At 45.7% G+C, this 20,984-nt stretch overlaps 2 protein-coding genes across 2 annotated transcripts; both read right to left on the bottom strand.

The window, feature by feature from the left end:
- Window positions 1-5,275, bottom strand: ZBTB6 (zinc finger and BTB domain containing 6). Its single transcript, XM_083161061.1, has 2 exons — window positions 5,157-5,275; window positions 1-2,673 (listed from the first exon to the last, which is right to left on the bottom strand). The coding sequence occupies exons 1-2, from the start codon at window positions 5,216-5,218 to the stop codon at window positions 1,404-1,406; spliced, it is 1,332 nt and encodes a 443-aa protein (XP_083017187.1). The 5' UTR covers window positions 5,219-5,275; the 3' UTR covers window positions 1-1,403.
- A 7,741-nt stretch (window positions 5,276-13,016) lies between these two features.
- ZBTB26 (zinc finger and BTB domain containing 26) lies at window positions 13,017-20,551 on the bottom strand. Its single transcript, XM_083161060.1, has 2 exons — window positions 20,219-20,551; window positions 13,017-18,633 (listed from the first exon to the last, which is right to left on the bottom strand). The coding sequence occupies exon 2, from the start codon at window positions 18,557-18,559 to the stop codon at window positions 17,357-17,359; it is 1,203 nt and encodes a 400-aa protein (XP_083017186.1). The 5' UTR covers window positions 18,560-18,633; window positions 20,219-20,551; the 3' UTR covers window positions 13,017-17,356.
- Window positions 20,552-20,984: the final 433 nt, after the last annotated feature.

Below are 20,984 nucleotides of genomic sequence, written 5' to 3'. Positions count from 1 at the left end.
CATTTTTCCAAATTTTATTGAAATAGAAGCAATTTCAGTTCAGTGAACAACCTTAAATAGAAAAAAGCTTAAGTGTTACATTTTCGAGGTTAATAAAGGCTTTGGTTAGCAAAAACTAAGATGTGAAAACAGTGACCGATTCAGGGCTGCTCACTATGCTGCGTATATTTTCTGCCTAGCGAGCCAGTTATCGCCACCCCGATCCTGTGCTTACCCATTTGATGGTTACTAAACATAGAATGGTTTTTCCTCTGTTCGCTATAAAAAAAATAAGCCAGGACTTACTTTTTATTTGAACGGCGAATTGAAGGCGGGCACGGACGTCATGTGACATCCTCCATCCACCGCAAGCAGAGAGGGGCATGCCAGCGGTTGCAGGGATGCGCCTAGTGTTTCTATAGACACGCCCATAAAGGCGTGGGCACGTCCATAAAGCGATGGGTGTCAATCAGCGGATAGTTATGCAATATCCTCTGGTGTTTGCCTAATTGGGCAAGGGTTCACCATTAAGCTAAAAAACATACATACACACCTGTACAGATCTAATTAATGGGAAAGAAGAATGTAGGCTCCAAATTGGGGAGCATAACCCCCATGGGGAGGGTTCGGGAGAAACTAGACAGACACATACCTACGACACTTTTTTGGGGGGACCTTCTGCAGGGTGGTTTTATCTGCAAAAGGTGACTACCGTGTACATCACAATTTGTTCAATAAAATTAATCCATGAACTTTTTTCTGTTTCCAATAACTTATTTATGCTCTGCTTTAATGTTACAATGAACAGAAACATTAAAATGCATAACAAAAAAAAAAAAAACAATAAAAACTGAAAAAATGGGGATGATCTGAAATATTGGACCTTTAGTGAAAGGTTCGTCAAGATTATAGCCTAATACAACATTGAATTTAATGTTAAACATCCAACATGGCTTTGTTTAAGAGGGTACAAGGACATTACTGTACGGAGCTGCTGATGATGGTGAATTAAATATTTGTCTTCCCTCGAAGCTTCTTTTGCCTTTTTTGTATGTGGTACTGTGCACCCTTACACTGCCCCACCCGCACGGACATGCCGCTGCGAACTTTTGGTGTGCAATGGGTATTACGGCATATGCCATCATGTGTCATTGGCATTACAGTGTGTGGCATAATGTGTAATTGTCATTACGACAGAATATGTAATGGGCATAGCAGAGTATGACCATGTTTAATGTGCGTAATTCGAATGCACTGTGCAATTTTTTATATATATGTTTTTGGTTCTAATGTAAAATGTCTAATATAAAATGTGCCCTCCCGGTTGGATAAAAGTGCCCTGCCCGGTGGTCATATATATTGTGCCATTAAATAATAAAAGGTCTGAAATCCCCATGTAATATGTGTAGCTTCTACAGTGCACCTTAATCATAATCTATGGTTATTTTAGTGATAGAGTCCAAATTTGGCTTATCTCCCCCGCCCCTCCCGTGGACTGAATTCAGGTGTTTTTTCAGGGCGGACTTGTGCTTAAAATCCATGTCACAGCAATGACATTTATACGGGCGGTCCCCACTGTGGATATTATGATGGTCTTGAAGGGTACTTTTTGCAGTAAATGTTTTCAAACACACAGAACACTGGAACGGCCGGATCCCCATGTGCCCACGGATGTGTCTGTTCAAGTTCTTCTTCTGCGTAAAGGTTTTTCCACACTGCAAGCACAAGAACAGTTTGTGCATCTTCAAGTGACGCAAGTAGTTCTCCAGGTGGACAAATCCTCGAGGGCACTTAGGGCACTGGTGTCTCCACGAGCAGGTCCCCTCTGCAGGACTTGGAAGACCGTGCATCATCGCAGGAGGTGGAGTGCCGCCATCCTGAAAAGTCGGATACTGACCGCCGGGCAGATCGTTCATGCGGTTTTCAACAGTAGAGTTAATCATGGAGTGCTGAGTGTCCGAAAAATACATGTTTGATTTAGAAGATGTGCAAGGCTGGGAGAACTGTTCGCTCTCCACCTGGTTTACATCCTCAGACCCAGAGCCCATCCTGAAAATGCATATATCATTGTCTTTGTAATCCATGTCCACCGCAGAAAGATCGTTCTTTTCCGAAACCGGGCTCTGGGCATCACTATGATCATTGTCCTCCTTCTTAATCTGGTAGTTCAAGTTCAGCTGGATGTCATCGGACAGTTCGATGATGTCACAATCTTTATCCTGGTTGATGGCGGATCCTATTTCGGCATTGCAAGGAGGATCTTTGGCTGGCTGCAATGCGTCATTGTCGTCAGCAGTCTCGCTTTGTAAGTACCGTGAAAGCGCTTCTGTGCATTTCTCAACAATGTGAACCATTTGAAGGTAACTGGCTGCAGTCAGATACTTCAGAAGCTCCTTTTTCCTAACCTCCAGAACCCCGGTGTAACAGGAAAGAAGCAGTTTCTGTCCCACTTCCGCATTCTGCAGTATGGTGATACGGACCTGTCTTGACTGATTCAGCAAAAACTGGTCCCTCATGAATGTGGAGCAGGCAGCGAAGACAACTTTATGTCCATGGAACTCTGTATCGTTGATGTATATGGAAACGTCGCAAAACAGATTTTGCTCTCTGAGAATATTCATCTTGTGCAAGACGCCGTCTCCTTGCTGCTCGAAGCGAAAGTGGAGGATGTCGGAGTCAGACATGGCGACAGGCCTGAATAAAAAATGCTATATGAATACAGATGAATGCACAATGACACTAAACGGTACTCTTTACCTAGAAGGGCGCCCACGATTTTGATCTTGGGCATCGCAAGGTAAAAAATCCCGCCGGTCGCATCGCATGCGACCAAAAAAAAATCGCATGCGATGCGACCGACGCGATTTCCCATAGGGAACAATGTTAAATGGCCCACAGAGGCCAAATAGGCACCCTGAAGTGTGAAATGGCCCCCCCAAGATCAACGTGAACCCGAAGTGTGGCGAGCTCAGCGAGCCCGCGAGGGGCGGCGGTACGCGTCCTACGACCTTTTCATACCCCCACTATCCACGTCGGCGTGGAGTTGAGAATAGAAAGTGTGGCGAGCGCAGCGAGCCACCGAGCCCGAAGCGTGGTGAGCGCAGCGTGCCCCGCGAGGGGACGCGGACACCTGTGAAGCCCGCGAGGGGACGCGGATACCTGTGAAGGTATCCGCGTCGGCTCGCCACGCTTCGGGCACGGTGGCTCGCTGCGCTCGCCACACTTTCTATTCTCAACTCCACTCCGACGTGGATAGTGCCTATTTGGCCTCTGTGGGACATTTAACATTGTTCCCTATGGGAAATCGCGGTAATCGCGTTGATCGCATCGCATGCGATTTAACATGTATTTCTATGTAAAATCGCGGGCATCGCATCGGTCGCATCGCATGCCATTATAATGGCATGCGATGTACATGCGATGCCCGCGATGGGCGCCCTTCTAGGTAAAGAGTACCCATTAAACCGTTCTGTGTCATTCTCTAGGGGTTCAGTTCTTAACTATGGCAATTTCTGACACATTCCCTTCAAGAACCACTAGAACTCACTTTAACTACTCTCCTCTTTGGGTGCATAAATAATTTATTGGGTTAGGGGTCTTTGCCCAGGATCCATCAATATTTAGGATCTTATTTTAACAGAGAAAAATATTTGCTTCACCCACAACAAGATTACCAATAGTGATAGCTCAAAGTAGGAGACGACTTAGCAAACGCTTATACTAATATTATAGTTGTCCTGTTATCAGATTCTCAGTATTTCTAAAACACAACAAAATCATTAAGAATAAAGGATGTTTGTAATGCATAAATCAAAACTGAAAACATCTCTTTATTACTTATTATTTAACTAGTAAGCCCGCTTGAAGCAAAAGCTTCGAAAGCTATTCTGCCCCCATCTGTATTTGTGCATGCGTGAGAAAGAGATGTAGTTTCACTACCTGACAGCAGATGGCAGCATTTCGGAGACTCACAGACACAATATATCTTTTTCTTGCTTTGTCCTTATATTGAGCAAGGTGCATCCTTCAAAATATTTCCACATGTGCAGTTATCCCCACTGCCTGCCACTAAAAGCACTGTGGTGCCTTACAAATACATTGAAGCTGTATTTCTTTTTAAGTTGATACTTCAAAAGGCCACCCGGCAATTACCCGGCATTTTTAAGTGCCGGGTCATTTTGCCGAGTGCATTCTAACCCCAATTCACACCACCAGCGAATTACCAGGGTAAACCTTTTCAAACCAGGAATTTGTGGAAAAACCCGGGTTTTTCTGTGGTGTGAAAGGGTCAACACGGGTCTTAAATCCCGTCACTCTGACCCTGGTCAAGAGCAGCGCTGGAGTGCCGGGATTTAAGACCCGTGTTGACCCTTTCACTCCACAGAAAAACCTGGGTTTTTCATCAAATTCCCGGGTTGAAAATCTGTAACCTGGGAATTTGCTTCTGGTGTGAAAGGGGTAGAAGTAAAACTGAAATGACAGTTTTATCGCTGTAATGAAAGAAAAAAAAAATCTGATATTTTGACAAATATGTCCCAAGATTTAAATTCAGGACATGGGACCACCTGAGGTTAGCATAATAATAATATGAATTCAGCCCCATTTTCGATGGTGGGAGACTCCAGCGCATGTGCGCACCCCGGAGCGAACGCCTTCATCCAATTTTATATTAGCTGGGGCATTTGCTAAATGATGGGCGGGTGGCGTCATCTGGAGGCTTGGCCGGGGCAGCGCTGGGAGGTGTCAGCACCTCCCAGTGGCGCATTTTCACTGCAGTGAACGGGACCTGGGTCACGCTGATCCGGAATACCCGTTCACACTGACCGCATGCCGTGTCGATTCCGGGTTCTACGCAGGTCAGGACCTGGGTAGAAATCCCGGAATGCTGAACACGGGATATTTGTCCAAGACCCTTTCACACGGAGCTAAATCCTGGGTTGATGCGCGTTCATGTGCAAAAACCCAGGATATTTTTCAAGTGTGAAAGGGGTAGAAGTCATGACACTGAACTCCATGATTATTCAGTGTTGACCGGATTGGATCTAGATCAGACACTGTCTATCCGACACATGGGAGCATCCCCTCCCCCAATCCTCCTTATCGGTTCTCTTTATCCATTCGGAACCTCTGGCTGCCCTTGGACCGGATGCTGGTGACTGCTGTAACCTGGAACTCACCTGCAGCAGCTTTTCCCATGCAGCCGGGACTCTACGTCCTCCACCCCCGACCTGCCTGGCATTCACTGAGCACATAATGACGTCCGAGGTCAGCTTATAAACACTAGGGGGAAAAAGAGATAGCGTTTCGGCCATTTTTTAAAAGACCGATGAGTAATAGGCACACTGCTGACTCCAACAAAATGGCTCCTGCGGTGAGGACAAATATTTTACACGCGCGCATTCACCTTAGTGACCAAAAGCACAAAGCAAAACACGGACCGACGCCGGTCACTGACGTCAATTGCAGGTTGTGCGGTAGCGCATAGTGATAATAGGGGTGGCCATCGGTGGTAGTATCTAATACAATAGTTACCATCGATTATTATCAACCATGTAATAGGTACCTCTGATCAACCCTTGGGGGCGGGGCTTCACGAGTGTCAGGGGCGGGGCTAAGCTCCTTTTCATGACAATAGTAAAAAAAAATTGTTCCTCAGTTCTTGGGGCAGATGTATTCAGTCAGTGGCGGTTTTTACCCCCCCCCCCCCTATTGGAAGTCCGACCTGCCAGTCACAAAAAGGCAGTCCCATTGGGAGTTGTTCACTCCCTCCCTGACTTCTTGTTGTTGGCTGCCGGGCAAAAATGGCAAATGTGCATGCGCAGTACCTCAGGGTTGCCGACCCTCCCCGAATTTCCGGGAGTCTCCCGAAAATCGGGTACCCCCTCCCGGCCCCCCGGAAGGGTGGGCAACCCTCCCGGATTCAGGGGGGACCCCCGCTGACCCCCAGATCGCAGCATTAAAATGCCACAATCCTCGGGTCTCAGAGGAGGGGGCGGAGCTAAAACGGCACAATCGCGTCATTTTAGCCCCGCCCCCTCCACGGAGATATGTGAATTCGATGCTTTAACAGTGATGTCACTCGTAAGCCCCGCCCCCTGAGCGGCTGCTGAAACTCTCCTCTCCGGGCTTCTCCCGGAGAGGAGAATCTTAAAGTCGGCAACCCTGCAGTACCTATATCGGTACTGTGCGCACGCTAGTCCCGGTGCCTGTAACTTATATTGTACAGGCACCGGGACCATGATTACTTCGGCAGCAGCCCATAGACATTGGCCATATGCGCAGTACATATTTTTGTACTGTGCATGCACCAGTCATGGCGCCTGTCGTCATAGAGACGGCGGCAGTGACAGGGGGAGGGGATGCCTGTGGCCAGAGGCAGCCCCCCTCCCTGAAAGAGGTAGGAGCAGCCACTTAGTATTAAGCAGCGTTAAGTGCCTATGCTGCACTTAATGCTGGTTAACTGGGCGGGACAACGTTTTGTTTAATATACTATTAGCGCACCTAATGTGCTGATGGGGCCGCCGATAAGGAGAGCTGCGGAGACTGGGCATAATGGCTCTAGTTATCGGTGGGGGGTTAATACATTTGGCTTTTATGGGTGCCCACTTCTCCTCGTTATGCAGGAGAAGCGGGCCCGTTATTTTCAAAATGTTAAGGCAGCATTTACCACTTAAATGGTATTACCGGAAACTTTCCGGGCTCAGCTGTGCTGCCGCAGCTGGCTGTCCCGGAGAATTTCCAAGCATACCACCAATATCAAGGTGTGCGCCAGTGGTGCCTGCAGCTGTGCACCACTGGCGCATCACCTGTCTGGGCACCCCTAACGTCGCTTCCCCTCACCTCTCTGGCGATCATACGCCGGAGTTCCCCTGCCGGTGGCTCCGCTGCCATTAGAAGCAGGCAGCAGGCGACAGGCTCTGGGATGTTCGGCGCAGCTCAGGGGGGGGGGGGGGGGGGACACGACGACTCAGGAGTTCAGGTGCCCCCTGGAGCAATATGCTTCGGTATTCCGAACAATTTGGCGTAAGCGATTTTGACTAGATACACAAGAGATCTTGACTAAGTGATTTTGTCTAACTAATGATTTTCTATGATCTAGTCAAAATTGCCTTACCTGGCGATACTGACTAAATGTCCATACACACTGGGTGATTTTGCCCAGTGTGTCTGGACAAGGATGATGGGGAAAATGCTGGGCTGAAAATCGCTCAGTGCATACCCAATGAGCGATTTTCTGCAGATGAGCGGCAGTGCCATCGATGATGTGGGAGTTGGCCTCAGCGCTTACCACTCATAGCTGCCCCGTACACACTGTGTGGCTTTCAGCTAAAATGACAAAACTAAGCTGCTTTCAGTTTTAAGACCCCCAGTGTGTATAGGCCCTTATACCCCTTTCACATTGCAAACCCAAACCGGACCCGGTCCGCACTTTTAGATTAAACCCGGGTCAACCATTATAAAGAGGGAAATACAGGTTTAAACCTTCTGATAACCCAGGTCAAATGAATCCTTCTTATAACCTGGGTCCAATAACTCGGGTTGGTTTATAAGGTTTGGAGCCTTCACACCACACCTCGACCTGGGTCACGATGTCAGCAACCCAGCAATAAACTGGGTCGAAACTTTGGTGTGGAAGGGGCTTTAGCATCGGTTCTAAGCAGGAGAAAAACTGGGAGATTTTGGCTAACCTTCTAGGAGATTTTGACTATCTAGTCAAAATCTCCTGCCAAAATCTCACCATGTGTACACCCTTTTAGGTATGTTGTGCCAAATGTAATAGTGGGCCCCTAATGTTTTAAAAATAACGGGTCCCGCTTCTCCTGCATAACGTGGAGAAGGGGACACCCATTATGGGCAAATGTATTAACCCCCCCCAGCCGATAAAGAGAGCCGTTATGCCCAGCGTTAACGGCGCTCCTTATCGTTAGCCCCGGTGCCCCTGCGCATTGCCCTGGCCAGCTCTAATGGGCATGTGTGAGATCTTGCTTTTATTGCGAGATCTCCAGCGCAGCCTGGAGCCAGCAGCAGGGCTAGCGTTGTCCCAGCAGTGGGGGATAGAACAACACTAGCCCTGAGCTGGCGAAAGCACTGGGGGGGGGGGGGGGGGGGATTGCAGGGGACAGCCCTGCCGAGCATAACTCAGCAGGCTGTCACTAGTGCTCGTTAGGTGCACTAGTAATACATTAGGGAAAATGTAATCCCCCCCAGTTAACTAGCGTTAAGTGCATGTCTGCACTTAACGCTGGTTAGTACATCTGCCCCATTGAGGCAGATGTATTAAGCTTTAACAAGAGATAAATCCAAGGGTGATAAGGAGAGATAAACGTCCAGCCAATCACCTGCCAACTGACATGTTACAGGCTGTGTTTGAAAAAAGTCAGTAAGGAGCTGATTGGCTGGATGTTTATCTCTCCTTATGACCCTTGCATTTATCTCTTGTTAAGGCTTAATACATCTGCCCCAATGTGTGAAAATCAGAAAGTGAGAGATTTTGGGAGAGTTTTCCTTTTTTTTTTTTTAAAGCGGCAATCATTTATACTGGGATAACAAACAGGTTAATTTTGGCATGTAATTGACTTCCGCTTTAAAAAAAAAAAAAAGAAGGGAAACCTCTAAAATCTCTCACTTTCTGATTCTCACACTTATTACTTTTGGCCCGTAGAGTGTCAGCCCTTGGAAAGAGATAAGTAGATGGAGATAAAATACCAATCAACCAGCATATTACAGGCTGTGATTAAAAAATGACAGTTAGAACCTTTATCTCTGTCCACAAGGACTTGTACCAAGACCCTTATTTTTGTTAAATATAACATCGCAATACAAAACTGCTGCTCCGATATATCCTGGTTTACAGCTGTATTAGATAGGGCTGTACTTAAATCTGCATTAAATATGAATAAACTGATATTTTTCACGTTGTAAGGACAGAATTAGTTTGATACACAGAACCTCAAAACTGTTTGGTTTTAAATGTATTTTTTTTTTTGTATTGCCAGCAGAGTGCGCCAGAGCACCTATCTATCGCCCTCTCTCACTATCACTGATCATGTTGTAGAAATTTAATTTTGACAGAAGAGAATAAATGGCCCCAGAGCCGGATTAATGGGGGCTCAGTCATAAATTAGGGGGGAAGTCCATAAAAAGAGCAGTGTGTCCCTCCTGGAGAGGGTCATGTTGGGAGGTATGCATTTGAACTTGCCACCTAGTTTAATTGAAGTAGTCAGTGACATTGAGTCCTGTTGGAGAAAGTGCGCTATATAAAGTCCTTTTCCTGACATTTCTCCAACCCGCACCCCCAGATTGCACTTTATTCCAGACCAGTATATTTTTTTATATATATATATATATATATATATATATATATATATATATATATATATATATATATTTGTGCAGCGTTGCAGGTTGGAGAAATGTCAGGAAAAAATTTTTTTTTTTCATTTTTCTCATGAGAATTCTCATTTACTTATGATCGTATATGATTATCAAGCGCTGTATATACCTCTTTTCACTCTTTACTTACATAGTTTTGGAGACTTACAAACTCCCTATACAGCACAGGACAAGAAAATCCACTCCGCAACTATACAAACAAATGTTGTTCTGACCAATTTAGCTATAGTGATAACAACGGAAGAGGCACATATAAACTAGACTAGGTGATTCATCGCGCCCTACGGGCGCTTTTCACACCGTCGTAAGGGGCTGCGCCCCCTTAATTTGTGAACATTTGTATATGAGAAAGATGGTTAGAATTGTATGAAAGATGCCTGTATTGCAACTTGAGTTATAGGTGAAATGTGTTAAATAGAGAGCATATGATGTGGAAGGGGGTGTGTATTGTTTTGTTTAATTAAAAAGCGGTTACAGAGTAAGATGTACATTGATAGTGTGGATGGTACAGTGACATTTGTGGGTGTGGGGGGGGGCTGTGTGTGCATGTTGTTTAGGTGTGTGTGTGCAATAGTATAGTAGGGTGTTTCTGAGTCAGCACCGGAAAACTGGAGGCTGGGTAGTGATAGGGGTGTGTGGGCATAAGGGGGACTAAAGAGGAGGGTGGGAGATACTGTGCAGCTTCTGCCAGTGGGTGAGGGTCCAGCGTGGCAGTATAGGAGTACAGGATGGTGGCCCTTAGTCAGTGTCTCCTCCTATTGCATACCTCCCAACTTCTGTGTTGGGGAAATAGGGACACTCGCACGGGGTCCGCAAAGCGTGGGAGGGGGCGTGAATTGCGGGAGGGGGGGGGGGCACGGGGCGCGATGAATCACCTAGTTGGTTATATATTCTTGTAGAAGGATGGTAGGATGTTGCTGTCATTCAGAATGCATTTACATAAACAGTAATAGTAGCAGTAAAAGGTCTGACTTAAAACACCTACAGTAAAACAGAACAGGTGTTATATATTATACAAAGAATTGGTTGATGATGTGTAGGTTGACGTGCACATAGTTCATAGTTGTCACTGGAAAAAAATTGCTACAAGAAAAAATCAACACAGAAAGTTTAACACATGTAAATGTTGACATAAGTGTGGCACTTCATCGGTGTCCATGTCGACACATGAGAATGAATATGAAAACATTCAAAAAAAGAAAAATAAATCTTCAAAAACTCATGTCAACCTTTTTCATTGTCGACCATAGCCGTGCCAGTGTTTTGCATGTGCCATTTAATCCTGGGGTTGCCGTGAATCACGCGTGGGGGGGGGGGGGGGGGGGGGAGGGAGGAGGTGAGGGGTGTTCAACACAGAAAGGTCAACACATGTAAATGTTGACATAAGTGTGGCACTTCATTGGTGTCCATGTCGATACATGAGAATGAATATGAAAACATTGAAAAAGTGAAAAATAAATCTTGTCAACCTTTTTCATTGTCGACCATAGCCATGTCAGTGTTTTGCATGTGCCATTTATTCGTGGGGATGCCGTGAATGGGGGGGGGGGGGGGGGGGAGGTGCATACCTCCCAACATGACCCTTTCCAGGAGGGACACATTGCTCTGTTTCTGGACTTTCTTCTTAATTTATGGATTACCATTACCTGTGATTAAACACCTTTCTTATCAATTACCCTGTTTAAAACAGGTGATGACAATCATAAATTAGGATGGAAGTCCACAAACAGAGCATTCTGTCCCTCCTGGAGAGGGTCATGTTGGGAGGTATGGAGGTGTGGGGCGCTCACCTGGTGTGTCTGGTGAGTAGCTGTGTCTTTGCTGTGTTACATGGAGAGGCAGAGGGTGTCTGGCACTGTCTGTGGGCTCACTGGGCTGGTTCTCTGTCATGTGAGTCAGTCAGTCAGAGGCTCCACCCAGCATTATAGCTCCAGACACACTTTGAGTGACAGATGTAGCCAAATATATAAGAGATTAGTAGGCACCGTGTCTAAGGGCCTTATTCTGATCCCTTCGCAACCCCCCCCTCCCCCCCATACATGGGGGAGCGATGTTTGGCATCGGGGGCTGACAGTTGACATCACATGCAGGGTGCACGCAAAGCACCTGAGAGTGCCTTGGTTTTGAGTGTATGCACCAAATCATTCGAGGGTCAGCAACAAACGTGCAAAACATCCATTAGCAGCTGTGCAGGGGATTGCGGCGTGCAAGGGGAGAGGACGGCATTGAGGGTGGTGTTGCATCCACACGCAACGCTGCAAAATTTACAGCATTGCAAGTGTACCAGAATAAGGTCCTCAATGTTTAAAGCGTCAGCATTTCTCCCACCCTTCCTAATGATAAGATCCTAAGCACGGTGTTGTCGAGAACTAGCCTTTATGGATATGGGTGTCCTTATGTTGGTTTCTGGAGTGAATTTCTAGTGCACAACATTCACCATGGAGTTGAGGATAACTGGTAACATTGACAATATGTGGCAGTTTAGGGTTGGGTACAGATACACTGAATTCTCAAATTTTTAGTTATTTATATAAGTTCCCTTATCAGCGCGTGCCAGATCTTCTGTTACCCATCTACTTATGCTACATCCGTTACCACCCTGTAATGTAAACATTTGCATATAGGTGTGTCGGTGCACCTATGAATTATTGCACATCTGTATACCTGGCACCTGCCTTCACTTTCCATGTTACAGTTTAACCTGATCACTGGAAAATTGAATGTATGTGTAATTTTAGTGCGGAGAATCATATGTCCATTGTTGTACAGAGCCTGAATTAGAGGCGGGTGAAGATGCTGAGTTTGTGGAGTGTGCGTGCATCGGTCGCGCAGCACACGCAGCGTTTGATTACAGATCGCGGTTGCCTGTGAGGATTTGAACGCAGAGTAATTCACAGTCAGTGTTCGTTCACGGGAGATAGCGGGGGAGGGTGGTTGTGTCAAACAGGAATGTTGAAAGTGTTTTCTTGGTAGGGATGGACATATAGAATGCAGGACAAGTTTGCAGCCCAATTTATTAGCACAGCCATGACATCTGAAAACAGGTAATTTATAAACAAAGAAAAAAAAAAAATCAGTGCCCTGGGCGCTAAGGTTGGAGAAGCGTAAGAAGGTAGCACTTACACTGATTTAGAAATGAACCATAAAGAGATCAGAGAACCAGATACCCGGTGTCCCAATAATTCATAGTCCAAACAATTTCCTTTTTCTTAAGTGATTTCTAGAAAATAAATGAGAATAGTGCAACACCTTTTGCAGACAGGGGGGAACAATTTATTCAACCATTAAACTCACAAAGGTGGGATAAAACAAGCATGCGATCACCAGCCGGTGATAAAATTGGAGGATCTCACCAACCACTCCTGTGGTTCCGATTATAGGTGCCAATTTAGAACCTCTTAGCCGGAATTCAGTGTGGAATCAGCGGTGCAGATGGTCCTCCCAATAACAAAGATACTGCCCTCCAGCCACGGGTACAGTCGCTCAATGCATTTCAGACCATTGGGTCCTTCATCAGGACCTCCACACAGCTGCAGTATACATGGGGAAGAAGTGGTATCAGTGCACATAGCATGCATTGATATCGCTTCTTCCCTCATAATTGGGCAACATACATGGACACCCCACCGCCCCCAGTTCTAGACACCGTTTAGTGGCTAGTGCTGTATCTATTTTCACTACAGAGAATCATGATTCCATTACAAATGACCCATAAGGCAGGCCAGCAAGCACTGCCAGCTTCCAGTGCAGAGGGGGAAGAAGTAAAACAGACGGGGAACACAGACTGCACATTCATTATGATTATGGGATTTTGATCCAACCTGAAAATGAATTAATATTAGTTAATTAACACACCAATCAATGTTTTGTTTTTACCAAGACTTTTAATTTAGAATTACTGCAACTATACACTAAAACAGATCATATCGAAAGTATCAGCGTTCATCGCAGATAATGACACTACAAACAAAGTGAGAACTAACATCCTTCAATGCTAAACTGCCCTGCATTGTGTATGATGGGCACCGATACAGAAAGTGTTCTGCAGGTATGTTATTCAGATCAGTCAGAGCCCCCCTAATAGAATGAGAACGCTGGGCTTGATGTGATATACGCTGCACGATGGTGTTTATAGGAGTATAGGGCTGATTAAAGTTAAGAGGTCAGGGAACAGGGGTAAAAAATGAAATTCCTGGGGGTAACGGATGGTCGCGCTGGTGAGACACAGCCGGGCATGCATATGAATCTATATGCTGAGCTGTGTCTCGGCAGCGCAACCATCCATTACCCAAATTTAATTTCATTGCATATAGAACCTATAGAACAGTCAGGCCCTTGTGTAGAACACGCTTTCCTGTGTGATGCTCCGGGTCCCGCCTCCAAGTCCGCCCACTTCTTCAGAAGACTCAACTAGTTGCTGCGCCATCTCGGCATCGCACAGTCTGTACTGCCGCTGCGGCGCTGAGTGTCTCTGCCTGGTTATAGGCTCCTGTCAGGGTACACCCATCTCTAGTCTAGGGGAAACATTGCACAGACGGCCACTATATCATCTTGTAATACTGACACTGATAGCTGCCTGGACATCTCATTATTAATGGCTATACCACACCCAGCCTGGCAGCCATTGATGCTGATTGATTCCAAATTTTGTACCACATACAGCCATACCTGGTAATCATCATCATCATCATCATCAATGGCTGCCAGCCTGTGTTACGGTACTAGCAGGATATATCATTAATTTCTGGGTGTAAAAGCGTGTATTACAATTATAGGATTTCCTTGCTTTCAAATCAAGGGGGTAACGTTGGCGTATCTAAATATATTTTGGGGGAAAAGGTAAAAAAGTTCCAGGACCCCTGTATTAGCTGGAGTCCACAACACTGGAAATAATGTCTAGATGGCGAGTGAGGTTATAGGTCACAATTTTGGCGCTTACAGATCACAGGGTGGCACACAAAACTGTGTTACATAGCAAGACCGTGCCATTGCGGGCATTGCAAAAATGCACGGACAGTGTAATGGTTAGCATTACTGCCTCACAGCGCTGAGGTCGTCGGTTCTATTCCCACCATGGTCACTGTTGGCATCAGCAAGTGTGTACGCAGTTTGTTACTTTTGTCACAACTGCACATGTTCAACACATTCTTATTGATCCTATGCTATCTGGGACTTATTTTGCACTTATGGTGGGGAAACAAGGGTTGCATATGGCATTAAATCATAGCTAAAGGAAAGGGGCATATTTGAGCCGCATACTATGCAGACCACATAGACCACATGCATTTGGAAGGAGCTGAATCACTCGCAGGCAATCGATGAGTGCAAAAAGCAATCGGAGATCAGCATTTGTGGCATCCCATTTATTCCATTACTTTTGGAATGTTACCGCTGCAATCTAGTCACATTAATACGTATACATTTGCAGTGGATCTGCAGAAATTAAATCAAATCCAATTTGATCTTTTAGAGAAAGTTTTCCCAAACTCTATTACAATCTAGGTTTTAAGTATATTCACGCACAGGTGACAATACCCAAGCCAATTTAATGTAATAAAATGTGACTGCACATAAACACCTGGCCATCTAGTGTGTCCTATACCATACTTGCTTACCTGCCCTTCTCCATGAGGGAGAAAATGCTCTGTTCCTGGACTTCCCTGGTAATGTATGATTGCCATCACCTGTGGTGACACCTTTCTTATCAGTTACCCAGCTCCCCACAGGTGATGGCAATCCTACATTACCAGGGAAGTCCAGGAGCAGAGCCTTTTCTCCCGCATTGAGAGGGTCAGGTAAGCAACCATGCCCGAAACACGTGTAGCGTATGCACTCAGATACACACTAGGGATATATTTTTTTAGAGAGACAATTAAGCAAGCAGTATATTTTTGGATTGTGAGATGAAACGGTAGTATCCAGGGGAAAACCCATGCAGAATGAATATATAATCTCCAGTGCTGTGCGGGAATAATGGTAACCATTACACCATCCATACCCTAGTCATCTGGACTCGAGCATGGATACTTCTATTGTTGATAAAACTCTCATTGACATGCTAGATGTAACTTTATTAACATTAGTTATTAATAAAACTGTCTAGACTTAGACTATGGTAGTGTTCATTCTAGCACTGGCCATGTTTGAAAACCCATGCAGTTCCTCTTCCCTGCCTGGGGTGTCTCTGTCTGCAGTAGTGCTTCTAGCAATGTGGTCTGTCTATCAGCACTGATAAGAAAACCAGACCTGTTCTAGAAACACCACAGCAGACAGCGACACCCCAGGCAGGGAAGAAGAACTGCATGGGTTTTCAAATATGGCGGGTGCTAGAATGAACACTACTATGGTATATTTCAATGATGTCATTTATTACACCCACTGAAGCAGCATCTCTAAGCGATAACTACTGTTCACAGCGAGAGTAAAGCAGGCTCATGGTCAACCATTGCAGAGCAGAACTCCTCTGGTCATAGCTTGCGGAGCGGAATGCATCTTGTAGAGTCCATCTATGTGATCCCGCTTATACAGGAGGAACAACTGACCCTTAATATATAGATGGACAATTATCTGTTCTGTTATTCTCTAGCCATTTAAAAAAATTCAGAGCATATTACTAAAATATACTACAATTACTTTTAAAAATAGCCCCTAGATTTCATTGCAATGCCCTTGGCATCAAATCAAGGGGTTAACGTACAAAAGCTTCTAAAAATGAAATGAGCTGATATTGCCCATAGCAACCAATCAAAATCTGTCTATAATTTTCTAGGATATAATACAGAAATGATAGATCTAGGGGGATATGCAGTCCGGGATTGCGACTGTCGGAACGGCCGCAGACTGGCAAAAAGGGTACTTATGTAATATCTGGGCTCCCATTTTTCTTATGAGACCGCATCCGCTCGCCACGCTTCGGGCACGGTGGCTCGCTGCGCTCGCCACACTATATAAAATCAACTCCATGCGTATTTGGATAGTAGGGGTATGAAAAAATGGGGTGCATTTAACATGGGAGCCCAGATAATACATAAGTACCGCAAAAAGAAAGGCCAAGGGGGGTATGCAATGCTCCGCCTCTATTCCCGACGTGGAAATAGAGGCGGGTCCCTATACAATGCTGTCTTTACCGACGTCATTGAAGAGTATCACAGCAGAACGAGCCCGACTTTAGAATCTGTCGGGCCTGTTCTGCCGATAACGGCCGTGGATTGTCACAATCCCGGCCGCAGGTAAACAATCCACAGCCGTTTACGTGGACGCGCCCACTTTTTGCCAATCGACAGGTGGGGACATTGAATCCCGCCTGCCGATTTGCTGCCAGGCAAAACGTAAACGTGCCGGAATCGCGGCTGTCAGGAGGGATCAACAGCGGTGATGCGGCATTGCCCCCCCCCCCTCTGAATTCGCCAGAACGTGGCCGTATCCGGCAAAACAGATCCAACTTGTTTTTAAGTTGGATCTGTTTTGTTGAAAAAATGACTTCAATGCTGTCGGGAACGGCAGCACTGAATAGGCGACGGCAGGCAGAAACAGCAGCCGGGACGGAATACCGACAATAATTTGATTGGTTGCTATGAGTAACCACCTTTTCCATTTGTAGAAGCTTTAGTAAATTGAAGTTTAAGAATCATGTTTGTTAGTGGGAACATTTATACTTAGAGTGAAGGAGTAGATGAACACCCACAGTTCTGGGGAAACAAAATACAGACGCATTTGTTGATGTACAAGGGGAAGGTGCAACTAAAGAAGATAGAATTAAGTTGCTGTAGGCAACAGATAAGAACATGTACAGCACAACACAAGCAGGTTACAGAGTGCTCCTCTGCAAACTGAACATCTATTAGCTTTTTTTTTTATACCTATGCCAAAATTTACAACGTGAACCAATAAGACCTTTTTTTTTTATTTTTCGCATCAATGTTAGTAAAATCTTCTGCACCGTAAAATGCAGATAGGAACGCTCCTTTACTTGTGTAGACTCGGATTAATTTCCATCATGGGCAAAAGTATCGAAGTCCATACTGACATCTTGAGTGTTCCTCTCGTGGGCATTGTCGAAGCTGTTTTTGCCATGAAGCTGTTTAAGGTGTTTCCTCAACACTGGTTTGTGCGCAAAGACCATATCACAGTAGTTGCATCTGTGAGGTTTGTCACCGCTGTGCAGGTTCAGGTGGTCCTGTAGAGAACATTTTTGGGAAAAAGTCTTGCCGCAAATCTTGCACTGAAAGGGTTTGATGCCAGCATGTACCCTCATGTGCCTGTGTAGGTTGCCTTTTTGCGTGAATGTTTTTCCACATAATAAGCACATAAACAGCTTGTGCATTTTTAAGTGGTTGGCGTAATTTTCTAAATGGCGAAACACTCTAGTGCACTTGGGACACTGGTGATGCCACTGCAGAGTCTTGTCCAAAATCCTATTGTTGGGACCAAAAAGTTCTTTAACAGATGGTCCCATGTTGTCGCTGCTGTTATCAGACACCGTATAATTGTGCGTAGGATTGCCGTCTGTCTCTCCAGCTCGGTTTTCCACAGTAGAATTAATAAGGGAATGTTGAGGTTCCAAGGAATGTAAAGTAGTTGGTTCCGAGGACATGTACTGGCTCTGGCTTACTTTAGCCTTGTCACTAGATGCTTCGCCTATTGACTCAACCTTGACGATCTGAATGTCATCATTGTCTAAGCTGTCTTCAGAGTTGCTAGCAACTGGAGAATCTGGCTGGAGGGAGTCCTCAAGTTCCTCTTCTGGCTCTAGAGCCTCTGCTGCTCCTTGGGTTTCTTCTTCTTCTTCAGTCTTTGTTTCTGGAGTTTGCCTAGGCTTAATGAACTTCCACAAGGCCTGTGTGCATCTCTCTACTACATGGCTCATCTGCAGAAAGCTGGCAGCTGTTAGGTAATTAACAAGCTCCATGTCTGGAAACTCAAGGACACCAGTATAACAGGAGAGAAGCAGATGTTTGCCGGCTTCAGAGTTCTGCAGAATGGAAATATGAACTTCCTGGGAATTACTGAGCAAGAATTGGTCCCTTAAATAAGGGGAACCAGCAGCAAACACCACCCTGTGTCCCGGTACCTCGACATCATCAATATGCACAGTGACATCACAGAATTTGCTCTGTTCTCTCAAAGCATTCATTCTTCCCAACATGGAGTCCCCATGATTATCAAGTGTGAAGTGGAGCATTCCCATTTTTGGTTCTGTAGCTTTGAGGACCTATCCCGTCAGGCTGAGTATTACATACACAGCATAGGTGATCTCAACATCTGAAAAACAGTTGAAAAAGCAACACTCAAAAATACAAAGAGTTTAGTCATCTGTAATGTCCACACTATTGACATTAGTAAACTAGAACAGTGGGGAGATAAAAAAATAAAACCCCAAACCTTTATTTTTTTTAAGAATTATTTCACAAACAATCAATGCGATATTAAGCAAAATTTACTTATATATAATGCTCACACTTCCATAACACACAAATCAGACAATTCTCCCAAATACATTACACACTAGGGAAAAATATTAACCTATATAGTACAAAAATTGTAAATCTTAAGCAATCTTATTTCACTACATATTCTCAGTGTTTTATTCAAATTCATTAAAGGACAATAAAGTAAGATTCAATTAATTAAAGGGTTTCCTTTTTTTTTAAATCTTCCAAGAACCTTGTATTTAGTTTACGCCATTTAATCTCATCAACTGCCTTATTAATAAATGAAACGTCGAATAATGCTGGGTATACAACAGACCCCCCCCCCCCCCATGGGACATCCCCAAGTCACCTGTACATGCAGGACTACGGATGATATTGTTAGTTGTAGCCGTGCTGCAGTACGGGCCACCGCTCCCCCCCGCTGTTGCAGCCAGCTTCGGCAGGTGTGTATGCTCATGCTGATGCTGGCACCTGCCGGGTCCCCATTACTGCCAATCTCGCTGGGTAAACAGATTGATCAGTGTGTATCAGCCTGTACAGGCTCTCACATGGGTTATAAAAATGTAACCACTGTTTAGTATTACTTTATAATGAAACATCAAACACCAAATATAGCTGATTCTTCATTAAATTCAGCTTAAAAATGCCAACTATACCATGATTGATACTAAAAATACATCCATACCCGCCAACTGGGTGACCTTTCAGTGTATGTTTCCTGATTTTCCCTCTTACTGATTGCATAGTAAAGCATTAAATCTAGTTAATAAAAATACTACAGCAACAATAAAGCATTAACTCTACTTAATTAATACTACTAGTTGTCTACAGCTGGGAAACAAGAGGGAGAAGCAGAAAAAGTAACTCTCCCAATTAGAAGAGAAGAGGAGTCAGCTATGTGAGTCTACCCCCTGGTTACTGCCTACCCCCTGGTTGCTGCCAGTGCCTACCCCCTGGTCAATGTCTGCCCCCTGGTTACAGCCTAACCCCTGGTAACTGCCTGCCCACTGGTAACTGCCTGTCACCTGGTTACAGCCTAACCCCTGGTAACTGCCTACTCCCCCTGGTAACTGCCTACTCCCCCTGGTAACTGCCTACTCCCCCTGGTAACTGCCTACTCCCCCTGGTAACTGCCTACCCCCTGGTTACTGCCTGCCCTCTGGATACTGCCTACTCCCCCTGGTAACTGCCTACCCCCTGGTTATTACTGCCTGCCCTCTGGATACTGCCTACTTCCCCCTGGTAACTGCCTACCCCCTGGTTACTGCCTGCCCTCTGGATACTGCCTACTCCCCCTGGTTACTGCCTACCCCCTGGTAACTGCATACCCCTGGTTACTGCCTACTCCCCCTGGTAACTGCCTACTCCCCCTGGTAACTGCCTACCCCTGGTTACTGTCCTTTGCAGCCACTTACTCCGGATTGACCGTCACTGCGCACCATGACCGGTTTATTTATTTGCCTCTCCCTTCAGGCTAGGCAGATGGAGACATCATACACAGATCCATCCCTTCTCAGTGCACTGCAGCTGCTGCTGCCTCCAGCTACTGCTTCTTCTCACACACAGTCGCACCGGAAATGACATCATTGCGAACTTCCTCCTCTCCGTTCTGTGTGTACACACAGCAAGCAGTCACGTGATCAGTTCTTCTTTGAGGCGCCCGAGATTGAGGTGGAGGCAGAGGAGCGGGCTGGGTGACGCTGCATGATTGGTGGAGGGCGGGTGACCTGGTTCACATCCCCCCTTTTGTGATGATAGGCAGGAGTTGTCCGAGCTGCGCATGCGCAGTAGGGTTGGAAAGGGCTGACATTGGTGGTTGACATAGCTGGTAAAGCATACCCTCCCACATATCTGACATGGTACAGGGGGTGTGGCCATATATAGAGGGGCGTGGCCATGGGTAAAGGAGGGAGTGGCCATGGCCCTTTTACTTTCCACTAAGTCATTAGGGATGGCCATCGGCACAACCCCCATCGATGGTTGCCATCGATGGCTTCTAGAGCAGGAACCATCGATGGCTATAAACCATTCTATCTCACACCATCGATGGTTCCTGCCACCGCTTAGTCGCGCATGTGTAGAGCAACGGGACGGGTCGCTGCGGGCAGCCTGCATGCGCAGAAGAAACTTTGCCCATCAATCCAGTTTAAGTTTCTTTTGCGCATACACGAACCTCCCGGC

The sequence above is a fragment of the Crinia signifera genome, chromosome 9 (assembly GCF_055691185.1).
Source record: "Crinia signifera chromosome 9, ASM5569118v1, whole genome shotgun sequence".
Classification (NCBI taxonomy): domain Eukaryota; kingdom Metazoa; phylum Chordata; class Amphibia; order Anura; family Myobatrachidae; genus Crinia; species Crinia signifera.
The sequence above is the reverse complement of the archived record's forward strand: the minus strand, read 5'-3'. Positions and strand labels throughout refer to the sequence as shown.

Coding starts and splice junctions, on each gene's coding strand:
- ZBTB6 (XM_083161061.1), bottom strand. CDS start 5,218: ATGCCAGGCAGGTCGGGGGTGGAGGACGTAGAGTCCCGGCTGCATGGG. Junction 2,674..5,156: donor CATGGGAAAAGCTGCTGCAG/GTGAGTTCCAGG, acceptor TTTTTTATTCAG/GCCTGTCGCCATGTCTGACT.
- ZBTB26 (XM_083161060.1), bottom strand. CDS start 18,559: ATGGGAATGCTCCACTTCACACTTGATAATCATGGGGACTCCATGTTG.